Below are 14,440 nucleotides of genomic sequence, written 5' to 3' on the forward strand. Positions count from 1 at the left end.
CTCCTCTACCCAAACGAAACTGATTAAGATGCAGTGAGAGACGCACCTAAGACCCTCACCAGATAAGGGTGACAAGAGTGAATCAACTGCCCTAGGTCTCATTTACATCCGAGATGGAACCAGATGACCATTCATTTACATGAGAGGTGGAAAACAGAAAGCCTGAAGCAGAGACTGCAGTGAATTCTGGGACCAGAGAAGCAGGAGAGCACTGCATGATGGGGAATCTGTGCTTCCAATGTTAATCAACCCATGTTCACACACACTCAGCTCAGCATTTATCAGACCAGTTCTAATCTGGATTTGCTAAGGACTTTTCTCCCCCCAGACACACACACACAGCTCTAAGTTTAATAGGCATCTCGGGCCGTACATTCCCCGGTCCCACTATGGGAGGCCTATTTAAACTTGATTGACTAAAACTCGGTTGCCGGGTTAGGGAATGCTGAGGCAAGAGACCGAGTCAGAGGGGGTACGGGCAACATTTGAACAATGGTTAAGGGTTCATCACAGCATCCAGCCTGCTGGAGCCCTAATCACAGGTGTTGTCATATCTTTCCTGAGACGACTGGTGGGAGTCCTCTCCACAAAAGGTTATGAGCACCCCAATAATTGCTTTAAATCTGGAAAAGTCATGCTAAGCTAAGGCTTGTGCACAACAAGTAAAAATCCAAAATCCTGATGCTGCAAGCTATCTATTGTTCCTGAAGAAACCATGAGATATCCCATCAGTATATCTGCCATCCATAGAAATCTCAAGCTGGCTCCCAAGTATTTGGGTTACTCCCTAATCTTAAGTGTTTCCTGATTATCAATCAGTTTCCTGAGATGGTCCAAACCAGATAACCCCTTGTCAATAGAAAAGACAATGATTTACACTACTGAGGGTGCTTTGAAGCAGCTGAACTGAGGGTATAAAAATCTGTAAGAGTGTGTGCTTAAAGAAGAGGTAGAAAGAAAAAGAAGAAGCAGAAGGAAAGAAGAAGAAAACTCCTGTGCTGACACCATCCCCTGTCGTTCTTGGGACGCTGGAAGAACAGATCATCTCTCTCTTCAAGGATTGTGCTACGGACTGTGCCTGTCAGCTTTACAGCCTGAGTACCGTGGACTCGGTGAGATTCCCAGCGTTCTCTCTCTCCTCTCTAGGCATAAACTTCTGAACCTGAACTGTATCAGTTAAGCTTGAGCTAAGTTTCCCCAAATACTTAGTGAAACCAGAGTAGTATTGTCATTGTTTGTGTTTGTTTTTCTTTTGCATGTCTATTACTACTAGTACTATTATATATTTCATATGCTTAGCAATAAATAACTTTTATAGTCAAACTGGTAGTAATTGGGTATATTTTTCCTTCTCTGCTTCTCTTTCTCCCGTGCTCTGCAGCAACGCTTCTTTTACCTATGCTAAAGATCCCTGTGAAGCCTAAATTATTGTGGGGTCTGCTCATCAAGAGGCCAAAGATTGGGACGTGCTGAGTTTGAAACACATAAGGGGATCAGCTTGTGCAGGCTGATTGACCCAGTTTGACTCAGACGTGCCCTTATGAAGTGAATGCTGGCCCATGAGGGTGTCAGCTGGACACCCAGCCGGATTCAGAGGGATTCTGTTTACATGTGTGCTTGTGTCTGACTGCATTTTATTGTTGCTCTTATGAACTGATTCTTGGCATATGAGGGTGTCACCCTGTCCATGCTGATCAGCCCGGCCAGGTCAGGCGTGTCACGTTAATTTGTGTGTGTTTGTGTGTATGACTGATTTGGTGACTGGAGGAACCCAGTCCCATTGAGATTGAGTCCTGCAAGATAGCTCCACTGGGGGTGAGGGCTTGCAGAAGGGAGAAATACAGCTCTGTATAGTAACACAAGCAGCACATTGACAGAATCACCAAGACCCTAGAAACTATTCCTAATAAATGAGCACACCCCAAAGTAATGGGCAAATTTGGTAACAAAACAAAGGAAGTCGCAGAATATACTGATTCTGGTTTGGACAGTTCTAATAAAGAAAAAAATATGTATGCAGTACCAATACAGATCTGATTGAGATTGCAATTGTATCTGTTTTGGCTGTGCTAGGTCAATGATTCTCAGCCAGGGTGCTGCGGCATCCTAGGGTGCCATGAGATCCTTTTAAGGAGGCCACGAAATGTTAGCATTGTTAGGTGTACAAACACCTACATATGATTCACAAAATAAACATAGGGATTTTATATAGGAATCCATAATGTTAAAAACATTCTGACCTGGTTTTTCTGATTTTTTTGCAGTAGAAGAATGGGGCTGTTATTTTTCCATATTCAAAAAATGAGTGAAAGCTAAGAGGACATTTTGCAAGGGGTGCCGTGAGTCTTAATAGAGGTGTCTTGAGTCTGGATACTTCTGGCAGGGAGCACCTGAAAAAGGAAAATCTAATTTGATTAGCTGATTGGCCATAGTAGCCCAAAGATTTTTTGCACTTAAAATTAATAGAAAAACTGCCATTGACTTCTAGAAGAACAGGATTTCGCCCTGCATTTCTTCAATGCTTGCTAGTAAGACAGAGTCCAGGTAGCATCAACAGAGAGAGCTATGTTCCAGCCAGCCTGAGACAACTGTAACAAAATTATCACCTCAGTCCTGATATTAAGAGATAATAAGTAATATAGGAGGCCCCTATTCAGCAAGATGGTATAGCATGCATCTGCCTTTAAGTACAAGTAAATCTTCAGTAGGGTGACTCATATGCTAAACACCTTGTTGATTCAGAGCCGAAAACAAAATGAACTGGGAGAAAGTTTAATTTGATTTCTTCCCAAAAGAGAGATTTCTCTCATTACTTTTTATTTAAAGGTTTTAATTATAAATGGTTACAAAACATTACTGGAGGATGAGTAGATGATTACATTACTAGAGGATGAGGATTAGAAACATTGCAGTTTTGAGCATCATACATACATATATATATATATAGATATATGACGTGTAGATTTTGACCTTTCCTTCCTTATTCATGTCCTTGTGACAAGCTATTTAGCAGAATTCACAGATTCATTAGAATCTGACAGGCCCCATCATGAACGCTTCTCCTATGGCCTTGAACCTGCAATCTCTCAGCTGTCAACCATGCACCTTAGCACCTGGTTTTGACATATAGGCCTTAAATAGTATGAAATAAATACCTTTACTAGCGTACTGCTTCACCTGTTTCCAGGGGACATGTTTATGAGAGAAGGCTGACTGTAAAGTAGTCTGTGGGGATGGAACTCTAGTCTCAAATAGTCTGGATTTACCAACCTTTAGGGAATGCCTCAGGGCTCATGTCTTCCAGGTCTTTGAGGAGTGTTAGGGAAGGATACAGTACTCTCCAGGATGCAAGGTGCTATTATTTTCATCAGGAACATCTGCTTTGAAGGGGTGAGTCTGAGTTAGAAACATATTTTAATTTTCTAATTTTAAATAATTGTCCAGGGTGCTGAGGAACTGTATATACCGTACTCCATATTGTTAAAAAGCAAAGTATCAGTAAATATATGAAATATCAAACCACCATGGTTTCAAGTCATTACTGCTTTAAGGGCTTTTGTACACTCTGCTTCCCTGATGACCTTGAAAAGCAATGCAACGGAGGCACTTAATATTTTTGGAACATACTCCAAGGCTGAAAGCAGCTTATATTGGTATTGTATTACACTTAAACCCTTTCAGGAAGGCTCTGGACTCAAGACAATATCATAGGCTTAATAGTAGGCATAATTGAAAAGTTCTTTACATTGTCACTCCACAGCAATTTTGGTACCATATTTTCTATTCTGAGGAAGCTATCATTACTGATTTTGCTCTTAGCTACTCAACTTAAAGATGACTTAAGATCCATGTTCTATAAGCTTCTGTATAGCATTGGTTTTAAAGCTATATGCACAGCTGTATGCCTAAGAATTTCTCTCTTTCCATTTTCAGTAACTTACAGCAATATTCTGCAATTAAAATTTAGATTAATTGGTTGTATATTGTACTCTAATTGAAAATGTCTGTACTGTACATCAATGGTGTAAGAGTGATGTTGTACCCAGAAATTATATGAGAGGCAAAGATTTCCTACCTTTAGGTAATGCCACAGGACATGTTAGACAAACTTTTGAATGTAAGACCTTCTTCCTCAGGAATGTCTTTCATTCGAAAGGTTGTCTAACTTTGTCCCAACATAGTTGCTCTAATAAAAGATATCACCCTAAGAAATTCTTGCCTCTGTGCTATATCATCATTATTATTATTACCTATCAAATTTATTGATTGAAGGTAGATACAATAGGCAGTTTGTACACCTGGAGTTTACTTGTGAATATTGATTATTAAACTTGGTATGACATTTGTCTAACAGGCCAAATGTGGTACTTAACTATTGCAACAGCCAGATCTCTTACTTGAACTAAAAATACTTTATTGCTACTACTGTAATGGGGCTAACTTACAAACTTGGGTGCATAAGTCAGAGTACCATATTAAATGTTTGGGTACACAAATTAGCACTTAGGAAATTAAATAAATGCCACAGTTTTAGTTTACACTTAATCATCTTGTCAAGATATGTTTGTTGAAGAGCAGTAGGAAGAAGTCAAAATGTCCATTTAACTAACATATTGAATCTTATTTTAAATTCAAAATCTAACAAAAAACAGAGAAGTAACTTATGTGGAGTAACGGGAAAATGTGAGATAAGGCAAACTCATTGCCTGTTAAACCTATACATATTGTTTATTTTTGTTCATCTTATGAATCAAGACTATGAATATTTAGCTGACCTGCATAACAGAAAGAAATCACTGACTAGTATAGTAACTGTCAGGCCAATGGAAACCTCTTTCTATGGCTTTTCGCCAAATTACCCTTTCTTAATGTATATTAGGAAAAAGCTCAGGAAACCTTACAACTGAAAATAAGATACATTATTAAAACAGGTACAGTATTAAAATGGAATAGCACATAATCAACAAACTTCTTAAACAATACCCCAAAACGTATCCATTCCTGCTAACAGCCTACCCAAATAAAAAGGTTTTACACTGTTTCCCATAGATGTCCTAGATGTCCAGGCTCAGACTGATAGGCAAAGGGGAGGGAATTCCAGAGCTGAGGTGTGACTACTGAGAATGGCCTCCTGTTATTTTTTGCCAAATGAACTTGGCACACAGATGCTACTTACAGGAAGTTAAGTTGTTTTGGGCTGTCCTTAGGAATTGCAACCTTAGGTATGTAGGGCCCAAGCCACTTAGGGCTTTAGCAAGACCAGCACCAGAGCAGCACCACCACTATTAGTCTTGCTAAAGCCCTAAGTGGCCCAGACACTTAGGGCTTTAGCAAGACCAGCACCTGGACTGCTATGTTCTTCTGCAGCTTCCAAATGGTCCTTGAGGATAGCCCAAATACAGTGCACTGTAGCAGTGCAGCTTTGAGGTTCCAGGAACATGGACAATGGTAATCATATCTGAACCTGAAAGAAAGGGGCACAGCCTTCTCATCTGTTGGAAGTGGTTAAAGACACTTCTAGCCACTGCTGAGACCTGAGGATCCAGGTGCATCAAAGACTCCAGGAGCACTCTAAGGTTGCAAACCTGAGTGACAAGAGAAAGCCGAACCACATCAATGATGCGTGTTTCAATCCTTCACAGGTCAAGCAGTCTGGTTACTACTATCACTTCTCTCATCTGAATTCAGTTTCATTTTGTTCAACTGCATTTAATCCCTCACTGAGTAAGGACTGAGATTGTGGGTCCTTGGTCGGATGAAAAAGGGAGAGAGAACTCATAGCATCCAGATGTGCCCAGAGCTGTGGGGCAACCACTCATTCAATAACCTTCCCTAAAAACAGGAGGTTGAAGCTAGGGTGATAACTGACTGGAGAGTCACTGTAGACTTAACATCTGACACCTTGCCCTCCCAAAGAAAGGCACTGGTAACCCCCGCCAGCAATGGCCTCAAACTCTTTTGTTGAGCTTTTACAAGTCAGGATTGGCATGGGTTCAGTTTACAGCTGGTTGCCTGTATCCCCCCCAAGCACATCCTCTGTATTGGTGAGGGACAGTAATTGTTGATCCATGTAAATTAGATAAAACTGAGTTTTCCCAAACTTGAACTGATGCTCTCCAGGAGGAGGAATTTGATAGCCATCTTCAATTAATAAATATATATATAGAGAGAGGATGGTGACCAGTTGTTCTTCATATCCATGGATCTTGAAAGATCTCCACCTTTTTTGAACTTTTTAAATAAAGAAGCAAACATGTTTTTACCTGTTTGTCTGGGATGGCTTAAAAAGGATGAGCCTATCTTCAGGAGGGGATTGGACTAAACCCACTTCTGAAGGGGATTCTATTGGACTAAATGATCTATTCAGGTCCTTTTCAATAGTATTTTCCTGTGTTTCTATGACTGACAAAGACTCAGTGGATAGGATTTCAGTAAGATTTTTTTTTCACTTTTTATCTTTAATCTGACATTTTGATTGGAGGCTGGATACAGAAAGAGATCAGTTGCCTTTGTAAACATCCTTTGGCTGGAAGACTTATGTATGCAGAATAATATAGGCTTTGTCATACTGGATCAGACCACTGCTCTGTAGAAAGAGAGATCAGTTTCCAAAGCTCAAGTTTCTCAGCAATCTACCCCGTCTAAAATCTGTAACATATATTTAGTAATAAAACTGAAACAAAAATGCAGAAGACAAGGATTTTCCATTTCTTCATTTCCTACCTCCTTGCTCTGGAAAACGTGCCATGAAAAGCATAACCGCTCCCCTTTACTTTTTAGTGAAATTCTACTCCACTGTTTTCTTTGTGGTCCCACTGGTACAGGTTAACAGTATACTCAGTCCCAGGGGTCATTACACTGAGAGTGCTTGAGTGCGCATGTGTGTATGTGAGCATGCCTGCATGAGCATGAGACAGAGGGAAAATGAGACAGCATTTTCCTGGCCTGGAAAATCAATATTGCATGAATATTTATTCCCTTTCTGAATAGGGATCAGCAGAACTGTGCAGTCTGTCCTCAAAAATCACAAAATCCTTTTAACTTATATAGTCTGTTTGCAGAGATTTGAAACCAGAATATGTCTTCCTGAGGCAACAAATGTTCACTAAAACCATTCCAGGTTTACTACTTTTAAAAGGTGGCCCGTTTTTTGATGATCAAGCCATTCATGTTTATAGCCACAGTCTATCATGTAGATTATACTGAATTTAAATTTTCAGTGGATTTACTCGGACATAAATTAAAAAAAAAAATTAATTCTTTCCTTTTTATGTATAAAGTAAGGGCCTTGTTATACCTTACACTGTGAGCCATACAAATGTTGATCAATGTTAGTGCTAGCTTGAGCAGTTCACATTCATGCCAGCAGGGGCCTGGAAGACTGAAGGGTAAGAAACCTTCCCCCTATTCCAGGCTTACAGCTGGCCCCCTGGGGCTCCCCTGGTTTCTCTCTACTCCTGGGACTTCTCTGGTCCCCTCTCTTTTCCCAGAGCTCCCCCTGCCTCTCAGGTGTTCCCCCTGAGATTCCCCTGCCCTGCTCCACACCCCCCCCCCCACCAGATAACTTGAGCTGCCTGCATTGGCTGTCCCAGGGACCACAGAGGGACAGGGTTAACCTGTCTGCTTGCCCTTTCCACTGCCACTGCTGGGCTGCTGCTCTTCTCTAGGCTGAGCCTGCCTAGAGAGTTGTGGTGGCAGTGGCTGGGCCAGCAGGTTAACCTTTCCTTGCCTGCTTCCCCAGGCCATATAGCACAGGCAGCCACAAGTAAATGGAATCTGGGATGCTGGAGATGGCAGGGCTCAGGGCCTAATCCAGGCCAGTATGAGAGTGGGGTGGGTAGGCTGTTTACTAGGGGTGTGTGAAGTGGGCCCTGTTTGATCTGGATTTGTATTCGGCCCAAATTAGGTACAGTGATTCGATTCGTTGATTCAGATCACTGTCTCTGATTCGATTCGGCCGAATCTGAATCTGAAGATTCAATGCTGATTCGGAGAATCAGCAATTTGGCCATAGACACAACTTTAAATGTTTTTTCTATATACCTTGAGGCACCAGGCATGGCTTGTGAACGCTGCGATGCTGGGGTGCATGAAGCATCCCAGAGGAATTCAGGGGGCCCCTCCCTGTGCTCAGTGGCGAACCCAGAAGTGGACTGGAAGTACTTCCAGTTCACTTCCAGGTCTGCTGGGGAGCACATGGGGGGCCCCCCACACCCACCCCCACTCAGTGATTGGCCATGGGGGGACCCCAGGTGCCCCCCCCAGACCCAGGAGGCACCAGTCACTGAGCCATAGGGGCACAGGTGGGGTGGGGGCCCTGAGTGCTCGCCGGTGGACCTGGAAGTGGACTGGAAGTGTTTTTGGTCCACTTCCAGGTCTTCTGTTGAGTGTGGTGGGAACTCCATGTGCCCCAACATTGCAGTGTTCACAAGCTGCCTGATACCTAGAGGTATGTAGAAAAAACATTTAAAGCTGTGTCTATGTCCAAATCTCTGAAACTTTCTGAATTTCTCCAACTTGATTTGGAGGGTTCAGATTTGATTTGGAGAGATTAAGGGTCCTTTGATTGAATTCAGATTTGGAGATTCAGCCACCAAATCGGGCTGAACCTCCGCCAAATCAAATCAGGGACCGAAGCTTTGCACAGTCCTAGTGTTTACACTAAAGTATAACCTTAGGTGTAGCACTCTAGGCCAGTGCTTCTCAAAGTGGTGGTCCATGGACTGGTGCCGGTCTGCGAGTCACCGGTCGCCAGTCCGCAGTGAGTTGCCAGGAAAGAAAGAAACATATTTTCAGAAGCATAACATTGATATGTCATAGCGCCACAGTTCGTATATTCCAACACTCCAGGTGATGTCACATCGTGCGAGGTGAGGAAAGAGAAAGAAACAGCCGGTCGTGTATTTGTGTAGCACTGTTGCACGCAGTTGCTGCCACCGGCTGAACCGGGCACCTGTCCTTGACCCACTGGAAAAAAAATTGCTGGTCCACCACATCAGATAGTTTGAGAAGCACTGCTCTAGGCTACCACTTAGTGTAATACTGGTCAGAGATAGTTCTGCCCTGGAGTGGCATAACGTTGAGTGATATAACGTGTGCTTAAAACTAGTTTCAGGTGTTAATGTGAGGATAATCCAGGTATTCAGAGCTTCAGGAGCCACCCAAAATTATCATGTAACAAGGCCCTAAAGAATGAAAAACTGTGAAATGAATATATTGTTTCTAAGGACTTTTCCTCTATGAAGAAATAAATTCAAATGGCTATTGCAGAATATGCTTTGGCACAAGTCTGAAGTGCGATTCCATTTTCATCTGCTTCCAATTAAGAGTGGAAAGAGAAAAAGTCACAAGGAGAAGGGACTAAATCCAGACCTAGTGTACATGGGTGCAACTTCACTGCCTTTAATGGTAGAAGATAGGGGTAGAGTTAAGACTTTATCCTCCCAACCCATAAGCAGACATTGAAGCAGGTTTGCATGTAACTATCTAGAGGAGATGCTATATGTTTTGGGCTGTGTATTTTCCAGTCGTTTGAATTGAATGAATGACCTAATAATTATGCATCCAGATATGCACTAGACTTTTCACCCTCTTTATTTGATTCATAGATTCATAGATTCATAGTTGGTAGGGTTGGAAGGGACCTTGCAGATCTTCTAGTCCAACCCCCTGCCCTGGGCAGCAGAGAAAACTGGGCTCAAAGGATTACAGCTAGGTAATTGTCAAGCCTCCTCTAAAAGACCCCCAAGGTAGGAGCCAGCACTACTTCCCTTGGAAGTTGGTTCCAGATCCTAGCCACCCTGACTGTGAAGTAGTGCCTTCTAATGTCTAGTCTGAACCTACTCTCTAACAACTTATGGCCATTATTCCTTGTTACTCTGGGAGGTGCTCAGGGGAACAAGGTCTCTCCCATTCCCCGTTGGTCCCCCCCTAGTAAGTTTATAGATAGCCACCAGGTCCCCTCTCAGCCTTCTCTTGTGAAGGCTGAACAGGTTAAGGTCCTGTAGCCTCTCCTCAGAGGTTCTGTCCTGGTGTCCCCGGATCATGAAAGTGGCCCTCCTTTGGACCCTCTCAATGATGTCCACATCCCTCCTGAAGTGCGGCGCCCAGAAAGGACACAGTACTCCAACTGTGGCCTGATCAGTGTCACATAGAGGGGGAGGATCACCTCCTTGCCCCTGCTTGGGATGCATCTGTGGATGCATGACAAGGTATGGTTAGCCCTACTGACCCTGTCCTCACATTGGCGGCCCATGTTCATCTTGGAATTGATAATGACTCCAAGATCTCTTTCTGCCACTGTGCTTTTGAGAAGAGAGTTCCCCAGCCTATAGGTATGCTGCTGGTTCTTACTGCCCAAGTGCAGCACCCTGCACTTGTCAGTGTTGAATCCCATCCTATTCTCATTTGCCCACCCCTGTAACCTGTCCAGGTCCAGCTGTATCCTGTCCCTCCCTTCTAGCGTGCCCACCTCACCCCAAATCTTGGTGTCATCTGCGAATTTAAACAGGCTGCTCTTCGCCCCGTCTTCCAAGTCGTTAATAAAGAAATTGAACAGTGCGGGCCAAGGACCGAGCCCTGGAGGATTCCACTGCTCACATCCCTCCAAGTCGAATATGACCCATCCACCACCACTCTCTGAGTGCAGCCCCTCAGCCAATTTGCTATCCATCTGATGGTGTAGGCATCAATGCCACAGTCGTCTAGCTTTTTAATGAGATTGGGGTGGGAGACAGTGTCAAAGGCCTTGCTGAAGTCCAGAAAGACTACATCCACCGCGACACCTGCGTCCAATGATTTTGTGATCTGATCATAGAAGGCCTTCTGACAGGACCTGCCTCTAATGAAACCATGCTGGTTGCACCTGAGCATCATCCCCGCTGCTGGCCCTTCACAGATCTGCTCCTTGATAATCTTCTCAAAGAGCTTCCTCTGGATTGAAGTAAGACTAACGGGCCTATAGTTGCCCGGGTCCTCCCTCCTCCCATTTTTGAAGATGGGGACCACGTTGGCCCTCTTCCAGTCATCTGGCACCTGGCCAGAGCACCACGAGTGCTCGTAAAGCCGTGCCAGGGGCCCCGTGATAACCCCTGCCAATTCCCTCAACACCCTGGGGTGGGGAGCATCTGGACCTGCTGATTTGAACATGTCCAGCTCCTCCAGAAGTTCTCTAACTTGGTCCTTCCTGACCCTAGGTCTGGCAGAGTCTCTCCTAAGTCCATCCTGAATCTCGATGGGGAGTCCTGGTCCCTGCACAAAAAAATCTGTGTAGCTTCTTTCCTGAAAATGGTATCCTCAACCATGGTAGGAAGTTACATACTGCAAAACAGAGCAAGAGAGGCACCTCATAATCTAAAATAGAAGCAGAAACCATGCGCTGATCACCTGTTATAAAATTGTGGTGTACAGATTTCCACCATTATTTCCACCATTATTACTTTCTAAGTAGGTGGGGTGTTTCAGCAGCTATTGCATGGAAGGCTTTGTCAAATAGTGATATTTCAACAGTGACCACAGCGTCTATCATATTATATCAGTCAGGTTGAGACAAAGTGGTAGAAGCAAGGTTTTCAACTATGCTCAGTATTTGCATAATTCTATTCCCACTGAGATCTAGGATATAATGACCATTGACTTCATTAGGAGCAGAGTTAGATGAGCACTGCGTTCTTTTGGAAATCCCACCCAAGGTAGAGAAAGAAATCTTTGTAAATTGCTCATTATTCTTCATTTACCCAGGTTTACCCTCCACTCTACTCTGAGTAACACCCATTCAATGGGTAAGCCTAGCTGTAGCTTATTAAATGTACTATAACTATGCTAATCAGTGTGCCCCAGCCTTTAACTTACAGCAGAGACGTTTAAATAGATCTAGAAATGGTTGGTTTGTGATATGTTTCCTGGCTTGCGAATGTGAAACTTAGAATCTGCTACATCACTCAATATTTTTTTTCTTTTCCTTTTCTTTCTTTAAAGCTAACATCCTTTTCCTGTGCACCAGGGAGAAGTCAGCTGTTAAAGACTTAGGTTCCTGTTCACAGATAAGTTTAGAAGGCAACCAAAATCAGAAGTTCCCTGAATAAAGCATAACACCATCCCCACATTTTTCCTCTCTCTCAGACTCTTTTGAGCCCTACACAGGAACCAGCTTCACATTGTTTAGTGGCCTCTTGACATTTCCAGAGTAGCTGGGAGGGTTGAAAGTTTCTTCCGCTCTTTGTTACAACCATTTTTTTTTCTTTTCCAAGTTCTAACTTTAAACAAAATTATAGCAGGAATTCCAGGAGTAACTCAGTTTGAGCTGTGGGAAAAAGAACAAGAGGCAGGAGTGACTGGTTAGAGAAAACAACAATGATACTTCAGCTTTTGCTCATCTGCGGTGTAGTAAGAGTGGTGGAGCTGGTCACAAATTCAAGAAATCATGGATACCAACATCGTTCTTTCCACAGCTTAAAAGCACAAGTATATGGGACATCTACATATCCTCTACAACAGGAGGGTGAGTGGGAAGCAGAAGGGCTTGAGGAAGAAATCCCAGACCATCCATCAAGCACGGTCATTCCATACCAGGGAGAGAGAGATGATTCTGAAGCTGGAAACTCACAACCCAGAAATGGGTAAGTACAGAAAACGAAGATGTTTCTTTTTATATACTTAATGTTCTTGGTATCCTGTCTGCATGAAAAGGGATCCCGTAAAAAAAGGAGCAGACTCTGGGATTAGACTATGCCTGAATGAGAGAAGGTTGATTTAGTAGCTACAGAAATAAAAAAAAAATGGTGCTCTGCAGAAGCACGGATGATCTGCGTTCAGTACTTGTTCCCTGTCTAGAGGGGCCGTATCCTTATTAGATGTACAGATCACACCTAGCACTATGGGGTAATCTTGGCTGGGGCTTGAAGGTATAATCCAAGTAGATAAGTAAATAATGATATTAGGGTACTCATTCAGTGCCTTTATCTCTTTAGGAACTGATCTTGATATATAGATGTTTATTTTCTGTTTGAAGATATTCATTGAGTAGCATGTACAGAGAAATTTCAACTGAGGATATGTATGTGTGAAGCATCCATTCTGATTTTGCTCTTCATTGTTTCTGGCTCACGTGAACAGTTTGGTTGTATGATTTTGTTTCTGTTCCTTGCTGGGGTAACATTTTTAAAAAGAGGATAATAAATCTCAACTAATGAATAGAGAATAGGATCATAGTAAAGTAGGGCAGGAAGAAACCTCACAAAATGGTTCTTAGTATTTGAGAATGGTTCTTAATATTTGACCTTTGTCTCTTCAGTCTTTTGTGAGCAAAACACTGAGACTATAATTTGGCCCTAGAAATGGATAAAGATATGGAGATGGAAGGTATGTTACCAGCATAGGAGAATTAGGATATTTGGATGATAAAATAAACAACAAAATGAGCTTATTTTGAAGCAGAAAAGATCCAAAGTTATGTATTATTTGTGATAATCTATAGGGAAGAGAAATCCAGATTGTGAAGTGTGTTTTGGGGGAATATTTTCAAACTGTGCTTTTCAAAGTCTACCAGGGTATGTAAGTAGGTTTTAAAATTATTTAAAAAAGGAATCTAGGCAGGAGATTGAATTAATCTTTTATATCTCTGGCTGGTACTGCAGAGGGGGATCTGGGCCAGCTAGAGCAGCAGCCTGGTAAGTGCTGTTCATAGTTCAGTGGTTCAGGATGTACTGTCTTCTTTTTTCTCTTCTGTGAATGCCCTTGAGGAAAACCATTTTTTGTGAGGTGGAGGGGGTGAAGCACCAACTACAGCTAATGTCATGGTTCCCTTTCACACAGACAAAAATGTAGCTGGCTACTTTCAAAGCTTCCCCTGCTCTGGTGATAATGCTAACATCCCATAAATCTTCCGTCACTTGTATTCCTTCAAGCTCCATATCATAGCCATTCAGTTTTCCTTTGTGGTCTGTTTGGTATCACTTTTGAAATATCCAAAGGGATAATGATACACACTGAATGATGTATCATTGAATAATGATACATTGTCAATTCAGTACACCTTAAAACTTAGCTTTCTGCCTTTAAAACACATCCAGTGCCGTTCTAGTACACAGAAACAAAACAAACAGAGTACTCATGTCTTTCATGTTACAGAGCAAGGTGCTAAATATTGGACCACAAGCCTGGACAGTAGTGAAAGAGTTAAGCTGAAGAGGAACTGAAAGATATGCTGCTTTTATGGATAAAAGGCAATTTCTAGCTCCCAGTTCAGATTCTCAAAGTCACATGTGCTGGCATACTGCTTGCATACACGTTTGTACTTGATGTGCACTTACAGATTATGTATTCACATACTTAGTATCCAGTTAAGTGTGCATGCAAATTCTTGGCATGAAAGTGGCATTTTTCCTCAGCAAGCTAGGGACATGCTTGATTTTGAACAGTTGAGTCTATACACCCAATAGAA

General features: G+C 42.5%; 1 protein-coding gene across 1 annotated transcript in view; it reads left to right on the top strand.

Moving 5' to 3' along the window:
* The first annotated feature begins 12,060 nt into the window (after positions 1-12,060).
* MMRN2 (multimerin 2) overlaps positions 12,061-14,440 on the top strand; it is a 68,025-nt gene continuing 65,645 nt past the window's right edge. Inside the window, exon 1 of the mRNA XM_006263166.4 lies at positions 12,061-12,617. Coding sequence (XP_006263228.2) covers positions 12,352-12,617 — 266 coding nt within the window. The 5' untranslated portion in view covers positions 12,061-12,351. The remainder of the gene's footprint in view (positions 12,618-14,440) is intronic.

This window comes from Alligator mississippiensis, chromosome 6 (assembly GCF_030867095.1).
Source record: "Alligator mississippiensis isolate rAllMis1 chromosome 6, rAllMis1, whole genome shotgun sequence".
NCBI lineage: Eukaryota > Metazoa > Chordata > Crocodylia > Alligatoridae > Alligator > Alligator mississippiensis.